We start from the raw sequence: 8,928 nt of genomic DNA, 5'->3' as shown, positions 1-8,928 counted from the left end.
CAGCGAACACGTATGCAATATCTAACGTATGCATCATCTACATATACAACATCTACATGCAACATCGACATATCCATAAAGCACTAAGACCATAGACATCAACCAAAGTCACACAGCAATGACATAGACCAACATCTACACATATGACTTATTTTTGACACAAATGGAACCCCTTAGCTTACGGCTTTATGTAAACTATTTCACTTAAACAGGGATTTACGACTCTATTTCGTCTGTGCCAATACATTACGTAAATCCTGAAATGAATGTTTTGATTTTTGGGGGTTTATTTTGAAACTCTGACCGGAAGCGGATTAATTTACCCTGCGCACGTGTGGTGGAGCTACCTTGGAGATGCATGTTCTGCCTGGGTGACATACTCGGAGTATTATCGTAGCCTTTCTTGGCCCAGAGCCGCTGACGCGAACAGAACCCGGTGAGAAAGGTAAGCTCGAACCCGCAGTAGCAGCGGTGCTGGTTCGGGTTCACGTTCTGGCTGTGTGGGCAGGTTAATATGCGGAAGCAGCTCCAGAAACTGGAGCTCAAGCTACAGGTCAGAAAGTGTTTTCTAGAGAAGAGCAGCAGGGCTGCTGCGTTGTCCTCGGAGGCCCACTCTGTCTCACACTGTCCCCATTTCCTTCCCTGGGAAGAACTTATCAGGTTACCCATACAGTGTAGCAGGGGATGTGATATACAGACCATGGTCGCTGACGCTCCCATGTTGTTTAGAAGTCCAGAACCAGAGCGTGTGTCCTGCTGGGCTGTGGACAGGGACACAGTGTATGAGGTTAGGGATCCTTTTGTATGAATTACTGCATCAATGCAGCGTAGCACGGAGGAGACCAGGTTGCTTTGGTAGTGACCTCCAGGTCATCCTTTTGGTTGATTCTGGAGCCTGTTGATCTGCAGTGTCCCTGGAATTTAGCTCAGGCCAAGTTACCATGGGGATACCATGGTGATTAAAGCAGGTGTTAGTATGTCTGACAGTGTGGGCAGCATTTCTGTCCTTGTCCTCCTTGTGGAGGGTGTCAGTGACTTTACTGAAAGTGACATGTTATTGAACACAGCATGTTGCTGAATAGGTCTCATTTCCTCAGAAACTAAAGTAACAATTTGAATCTGTGAGATTTAATATTGAACATTTTTGATGGGTAATATGGATTTATGCCACTCATAGAGCCATAGTTAGTGACATTTCCCCCAATAAAGATCATGATGTGTGAACTTGCTACTGATTGGCTGAACCAGCAGCTGTTGCACTGACAGAGTTGCAGCTCTGCAGGGCCAGATGTTCTCTTCAGTTATGAGGTGTGAGAACCAGAAGCAGGTATGTTCTGGTTCTATGGGCCAGTTGGTGGTTCTGGGTGTTCTGGTCGGGTACAGTTGGGCCATCAGTTGTTCTCTTGCAGCAGTGAGCCAGCCATATCTCTCAGTTGCAAGTTGTCCGTGCAATGTCAGTGATACTGACATTGGTAAAAGTAGTGTGATCGGTATTGGTATTAGTTCTGTTATTGGTTTCAATAGCTATATCAATATTGGTAAGGATAATGGTATTGTTATTGCTATCAGTATTTATCTGTATTGATATTGGAATTGTTATCTGTTGATATTGTTATTGATATCAGTATTGATAATGGTATCTGTATTGGTATCTGGACCCAACAGTCTCAGCTCTGTGTCCTCAGAATGACCATGTTTGGTCTTCAGCAGGTGTTCCTGTCTCTGTCAGTAGGACGGCTGAAGCCATGCTCAGACTTGTGGGCCTGCACCGCAGCAGGACACCCAGCTGTGTGGGGGCTCAGCAGCGCAACAAGCACCACAGGGCCGTCATGGCTATTCGCCGCGAGGACGTCAACCCCTGGGAAAGGAGGGCCCCATTGGCCCCCCGCCATGTCAGGGAGCTGACGAATGACGGTGTCAAAGTCCTGGTCCAGCCGTCTAACCGCCGCGCCATCCATGAGAAGGTAGGCCAGCTTTTGTTTTTGTTCAAACTGAGACAGATACTCACTTGATTCGGGAACACTCCACTACAGTCTGCCGTACAGCTAAATCATGAGCTATTCATGCAGTCTGAACCAGTACCTTGTGAAGGTATTCATACACCTGAACCTTTTCAGATTCAGTTGCATCATAAACTTCTATCTCAGTGAGCTTTATTGTGATAGATTAACACATAGTTGATGAAACAAAAATGATGCAGTATAAATTTTTCCCCAAAAAACTTACAAAGTAAGAAGACTCTTCTTGCTCTCAGTGAAGCCAGGAGGTTTTCTTCTCTAGTATATACCCTGATTCTGCTCTCTGTCCTGTGCTGTCTTCTTAATCTTTTGGAGATACTCTGCATATTTTCCAAATTGTAAATAATGGATCTGGTAAAAAGAAAATAAAAAATAATAATGGATCTGGTCAGCTCAATGCAAGATTCCTATTTTCTCTGAGAAGATAGGGCAAAGGACCTCTTGCTCCTTTACATCCTTGATTTAGAATCACAATACTAGTAAAACAGGTGGTAATCCGTTTTCTGCATTAGTAAAGCTGTTAGCTGCAATCGTAATGTTGTTAGCTGCAATCGTAATGTTGTTAGCTGCAATCGTATTGTTGTTAGCTGCAGTTGTATTGTTGTTAGATGCAGTTGTATTGTTGTTAGCTGCAGCCGTATTGTTGTTAGCTGCAGCCGTATTGTTAGCTGGAGTCTTATTGTTGTTGGCTGTAGTCATATTGTTGTTGACTGTAGTCGTAATGCTGCTGTCTGCAGTCGTAATGCTGCTGTCTGCAGTCGTAATGCTGTTGGCTGCAGTAGTAAAGCTGTTAGTTGCAGTCTTATTGTTGTTAGCTGCAGCCGTATTGTTAGCTGGAGTCTTATTGTTGTTGGCTGTAGTTGTATTGTTGTTAGTTGCAGCCGTATTGTTAGCTGGAGTCTGTAATGCTGTTGGCTGCAGTCGTAATGTTGTTGGCTGCAGTCGTAATGTGGTTGGCTGCAGTCGTAATGTGGTTGGCTGCAGTCGTATTTTTGTTGGCTGTAGTCGTAATGCTGTTGGCTGCAGTCGTAATGTGGTTGGCTGCAGTCGTATTTTTGTTGGCTGCAGTCGTAATGTTGTTGGCTGCAGTCGTAATGTTGTTGGCTGCAGTCGTAATGTGGTTGGCTGCAGTCGTATTTTTGTTGGCTGTAGTCGTATTGTTGTTGGCTGTAGTCGTATTGTTGTTGGCTGTAGTCGTATTGTTGTTGGCTGTAGTCGTATTGTTGTTGGCTGCAGTCGTAATGTTGTTGGCTGCAGTCGTAATGTTGTTGGCTGCAGTCGTAATGTTGTTGGCTGCAGTCGTAATGTTGTTGGCTGCAGTCGTAATGTTGTTGGCTGCAGTCGTAATGTTGTTGGCTGCAGTCGTATTGTTGTTGGCTGCAGTCGTATTGCTGTTGGCTGCAGTCGTATTGTTGTTGGCTGCAGTCGTAATGTTGTTGGCTGCAGTCGTAATGCTGTTGGCTGCAGTCGTATTGTTGTTGGCTGCAGTCGTAATGTTGTTGGCTGCAGTCGTAATGTTGTTGGCTGCAGTCGTAATGTTGTTGGCTGCAGTCGTAATGTTGTTGGCTGCAGTCGTATTGTTGTTAGCTGGAGTCGTATTGTTGTTGGCTGCAGTCGTATTGTTGTTGGCTGCAGTCGTATTGTTGTTGGCTGCAGTCGTATTGTTGTTGGCTGCAGTCGTATTGCTGTTGGCTGCAGTCGTATTGCTGTTGGCTGCAGTCGTATTGCTGTTGGCTGCAGTCGTAATGTTGTTGGCTGCAGTCGTAATGTTGTTGGCTGCAGTCGTAATGTTGTTGGCTGCAGTCGTAATGTTGTTGGCTGCAGTCGTATTGTTGTTGGCTGCAGTCGTAATGTTGTTGGCTGTAGTCTTATTGCTGTTGGCTGCAGTCGTAATGTTGTTGGCTGTAGTCTTATTGCTGTTGGCTGCAGTCGTAATGTTGTTGGCTGCAGTCGTAATGTTGTTAGCTGGAGTCGTATTGTTGTTAGCTGGAGTCGTATTGTTGTTGGCTGCAGTCGTAATGCTGTTGGCTGCAGTCGTAATGTTGTTGGCTGCAGTCGTAATGTTGTTGGCTGCAGTCGTAATGTTGTTGGCTGCAGTCGTAATGTTGTTGGCTGCAGTCGTATTGTTGTTAGCTGTAGTCTTATTGCTGTTGGCTGCAGTCGTAATGCCAGCAGGGCCTAGCTCAAATCGTGACACCGCAGCTACTTATGGCAATTGCGGTGGCAGGTGTCATTAGGCGCCACAAGTGTTACTGTCTTCGGAGCTAGCTGTCAGTGTTGTCACTGACTTCGGCACCTCATACTGGCACTTCCGTTGACACCTACCATTAGGCGTCACAAGCATAGAAGTGCCACTGTTTTCGGGGCTAGCTGTCAGTGTTGCCACTGGCTTCGACAAATGGACTACATATACCATGATGCTTTATAATTAGTAGAAGAAGAACTTGAACACAGACAAAAAAAGAATTTTGTAGGGTTTTTTTTTCTCAGAAAGACCTATGTTAGCTGAATTCCTGCACTTTTTCGTATATCATTATGTATGATCCGTTCATCCTATTTATTCACTAAAGTTCATCTGAATAATCCAGCCGACTCCTTTCGTCTTTGTATTAATCGAATACACAGCAGGTATCAGGGATGCCAGTGGTTTCAGCACCTTTGTAACAGCTGAGTCTGGCTTTCACTAGAGCTGCCATTAGGTGTCCAGGATGTTTCAGAGCTGTCACAACTGGTGCCGATGTTTTCGGGGATGGCAATGCCCGCTTTTGGAAAACGGTTTACTTATATTGCCTGTTTATAATTTTTTTTCAATGGTAATTGTATTGGTTAATTATCCGTTTAACACCTTGAATATTTTTGACTTAATTTAATTGAAGGAAGATGGTCAAAGTAACTAAGTGTCACTATTACAGTGGAACCTGTTGAACTCCGTTGGGTTGCCAGATAGGGTATAGCTGCTCCCAACTTTTCTCACTGGTTGATGAAGATGCAACGCTCCGACTGATGGTTCCAAACGTTTATTAAAGGAATTTTCTGTCACATAAACGCCCAAGACCACCGTGAACACTGCAATAAAATACACAGTGGCAAATATACATCAGTTAAACCGTCATGTTCTCTTATATAAATTGTTCAAATTAAACTTATTACACATATACAAACACAAGAATATTCCATTCAATTGTCCATACCGTATGCCCCTCCAACCAGAAGGTTAGGAGTTGCTAGAAGTCCATTTCTTCCAAATTTCAGTTCTTTGTCTTTCCTATTACCGCTTGCAAAAACCAACTGAGTATGAAACGAAACTTACAGCCCTTTATCGAAAGCATCACGTGACCAAGTGATGACGTAATTGCTGAAGTGGTCAGATAACATTATTAACCAAACCAAACAGTATTTCCCAAAATATACATAAAAAATGCTTGACTGCGTTCGCTACACTGGCACCAAAATTACAAAAGGTTTACTTTCACCATATTCAAAGAAATAAAACATGTAATTTTCAATAACTTCAAATTTAACCTTTATCCAAAATTTCCATCAATAGATCTTACAATAGGTGACTGATTTTCATGTTAATGCTGAGCTATTTTGAATAATATTCAACTAACACAACTAATTTCTGCACTGGACGCTCAAGAAATGAAGGTTGTGTTAAGCGTTCACCCTTTGGTCCTAACTTATTTTGGCCTACTTGTATTTTCACCTTTCGCACGAGACCATCATCATCTTCCTGTGCCTCAACTACTCTAGCTAGTGGCCACTCATTTCTGGGAGTGTTTTCATCCTTAACGATAACTACATCTCCAACTTGCACGTTTCGTCTGGTTGCATGCCACTGCTGACGAAGGTTGATGTTGGTTAAGTATTCTCGGCGCCACCTGTTCCAGAACTGTTCTGAGAGATACTGTACTTTGCGCCATCTTTTTCTTGCATACAGATCTTCTTGAACGAACTTTCCTGGAGGTGGAAGGGGTATTGTAGACTTCATAGTAAGTAAGTGGTTGGGTGTCAAGGGTTCAGCACCTTTGGGATCAGTTAGGGTGTTTGTTGTCAGCGGGCGACTGTTGACTATGGACATGGCCTCATAGAAGAACGTTCTTAATGAGGAGTCATCCAGTCTTCCGTTAGCCTGGGCTAGGACAGAGCTCATCACACTCCTTGTCGTCCGAATCTGACCCTCCCATATGCCTCCCATATGACTGGCTTCGGGAACATTCATAAGGAATCACATTCCTTTCTTGCAAGATAGGTCGCAATCCTTTCCTTGTCAAGTTCCATCAAGCACTTTCCCAACTCACTCTTTGCTCCTACGAAATTTGTACCTTGGTCAGATCTAATTTGTCTGACTGTTCCTCTTATTGCAATGAAACATCTTAATGCATTTAGAAATGCATCAGTTGTCAGGTCCTCGAGCATCTCGATATGAATGGCTCTAGAGCTTAGGCATGTTAACAACAGCCCATATCTCTTGTACTCTTTTCTACCTTGCTTCGTGTAAAAAGGACCAAAACAGTCGATGCCTGTATATGAGAAAGGAGGAGATGGCTCTATTCGATCAACAGGCAAGTCAGCCATACGCTGTTCTTCAGTTCGACCCCGCACCCTCCTACAGGTCACGCAACTCCTGATGTGCTTGGCCACAACTTTACTAGCACCCATAATCCAGTAGCCATTGGCTCTGAGATCGTTGAGTGTTTGCCCTCGGCCTTGATGCTGTGTTCTTTTATGGCAATGATCAAGTATCAGATGCGTTACGATGCCTTCTTTCGGGAGTATTACGGGATGTTTGAACTCTAGCGACGCTGATGACCTTCTTAACCTGCCACCAACTCTGAGCACTCTGTCCTCAAGAAACGGATCGAGTTCATACATTTTGTGAGTTCTCCTGAGTTTTTGTGATTGGCTGAGCAGCTTCAGCTCTTCTCCAAATGCTTCCTTTTGTGCCGCCTTGATCAGCACAAGAGCTGCTTTCTTTCGCTCCTCTACTGTAACAGGCCCAGATATGTCCCTATGAGCCAGCCTCTGAATGCGAGCAATGACGTTAAGGCAGGTGACCCAGTCTGAAAACCTTGCCAGCCTTATCAGAAGGTCATTTTCCTGCACAACATCCATTTTCAGGACTTTGACCTCTGGGTCACCTATGAGAAGCTCTGGGGTTGTTGGATTAGTCACAATTTCCTGTTCCCATAAGAACTTAGGTCCCTTTAGCCAATCTGATGCCATTAGATCTGCCACCTTGAGTCCTCTAGATGCATAATCTGCCGGGTTTTGACTTGTTTCAACGTAAAACCATCGATTGGGGTCAGTAGAGTCTATGATCTTCTGGATCCGGTTCGCAACAAAGACGTGAAAACGCCGGGCCTCATTCTTGATATACCCCAGTACCACTTGTGAATCCGTCCAAAAGTACTCAGCATCGATTTTCAAGTCAAGCTCTTCTCTGAGAACTTTACTTATGGCTGCAGAGATTGTGGCAGCGGTGAGTTCTAGATGTGGTATACTGACAATCTTCATGGGTGCTACCCTAGCCTTGGCCATAACTAAAGTGCAATGCACTTGTTCTTCAGCCACGATCCTGATATACGAGCACTGCCCATAGCCATCGTTACTGGCATCAGAAAAGTGATGCAGCTCTATCTTCTGGATCGTGCCAAGATTGTTGGGAACAAAGCACCTTGCTATTTGAATGGTTTGAAGATTGTTCAGATCATTGAGCCATGTCTCCCACTTCGGCCTTAACTCTGGTGGGACAAGCTCATCCCAACCTACACCTCGCTTGCACATTTCTTGCAAGATTCTTTTCCCAGTCAAGATGTAGGGGGCCAGAAATCCTAGCGGATCATATATGCTGGCGACTGTGGATAAGATGCCTCGTCGAGTGGCTGTTCTTTCTTGTTGGACCACATTGAATGAGAAGACATCCATTTCAATGTTCCACTTAACTCCTAGCACTCTCTGAGCTGGTAGCTCTGTGTAGTTTAAGTCCACATCCTTGACTTGTGGAGCACGCTCACTCTCTGGAATGCTCTCCAAGACCACTTCGTTATTGCAAATAAACTTGTGCAGACGCAGCTGTCCCTTCTGATAGACTTCTCTTGCTTCATGGACAAGTTGCTTGGCCTTTTCCACGGTATCCAAACTGACAAGACCATCATCCACATAAAAGTTTCTACGGATGAAGCTTGCTGCCATGGGGTACTCATGCTCATATTTGGTGGCGAGGTATTTCATGCCGTAATTCGCACAACCTGGCGATGATGCCGCTCCAAATATGTGCACCCTCATGCGGTATTCCTTGGGCTCACTCGCTGTGTTCCCATTCTCCCACCACAGGAACCTCATGAAATCCCGATCTTCTTGAGTGACATGAAAGCGGTGGAACATTTTCTCCACGTCGCAGTTGATCGCAATTGGATACTGTCGGAACCGACACAGCACTCCAGTCAAGGCGTTGGTTAAATCCGGTCCCGTGAGAAGGTGGTCATTCAACGAAGTGCCTTCATATTTGGCAGAGCAATCGAAGACAACTCTGATCTTTTCTGGCTTTCGCGGGTGGTACACTCCATGGTGTGGTATGTACCAGGTGTTCCCATCTTTTGATGTTGCATGGACTTCCTCTGCATCACCATCTTTGAAAACATTGACCATGAACTGACCATAGTCCTCCTTGTATTTGGGATTTTTGTCCATTTTTCCTTTCAGATGTTTCAGCCTAACTGTGGCTAAATGCTTGTTGCTAGGAAGCTGGGGGCGCTCTCTGAAAGGCAGAGGCATCTCCAGATATCCATTGTCATTATGATGGATTCCCTCTTTCAGAATTTGTAGGAACTGAATATCTTCTTGGGAGATCGTTCCATCTGTAGGATTTGTATCCTGAAAATCTCTCTCAAGAGCCTTAATCGCACAT

At 44.6% G+C, this 8,928-nt stretch overlaps 1 protein-coding gene and 1 long non-coding RNA gene across 5 annotated transcripts in view; one reads left to right on the top strand and one right to left on the bottom strand.

Annotated features, from left to right (window-relative positions):
• The first annotated feature begins 304 nt into the window (after window positions 1-304).
• aass (aminoadipate-semialdehyde synthase) overlaps window positions 305-8,928 on the top strand; it is a 106,008-nt gene continuing 97,384 nt past the window's right edge. Inside the window, exons 1-2 of one of the 4 annotated variants that reach the window (XM_088006671.1) lie at window positions 305-445; window positions 1,711-1,964. In XM_088006671.1, coding sequence (XP_087862797.1) covers window positions 1,746-1,964 — 219 coding nt within the window. In that variant the 5' untranslated portion in view covers window positions 305-445; window positions 1,711-1,745. Of the gene's footprint in view, window positions 446-1,707; window positions 1,965-8,928 lie in introns of all 4 variants that reach the window. The other 3 variants (XM_088006673.1, XM_088006674.1, XM_088006672.1) reach the window with 3 other exon arrangements.
• LOC148159547 (uncharacterized) lies at window positions 5,020-5,296 on the bottom strand. The gene is made up of 2 exons (XR_015763119.1): window positions 5,210-5,296; window positions 5,020-5,084 (listed from the first exon to the last, which is right to left on the bottom strand). It is a non-coding gene; the product is annotated as an uncharacterized LOC148159547 (long non-coding RNA).

This window comes from Poecilia mexicana, unplaced genomic scaffold (assembly GCF_051168715.1).
Source record: "Poecilia mexicana isolate PSO_F unplaced genomic scaffold, ASM5116871v1 scaffold_6, whole genome shotgun sequence".
Classification (NCBI taxonomy): domain Eukaryota; kingdom Metazoa; phylum Chordata; class Actinopteri; order Cyprinodontiformes; family Poeciliidae; genus Poecilia; species Poecilia mexicana.
The sequence above is the reverse complement of the archived record's forward strand: the minus strand, read 5'-3'. Positions and strand labels throughout refer to the sequence as shown.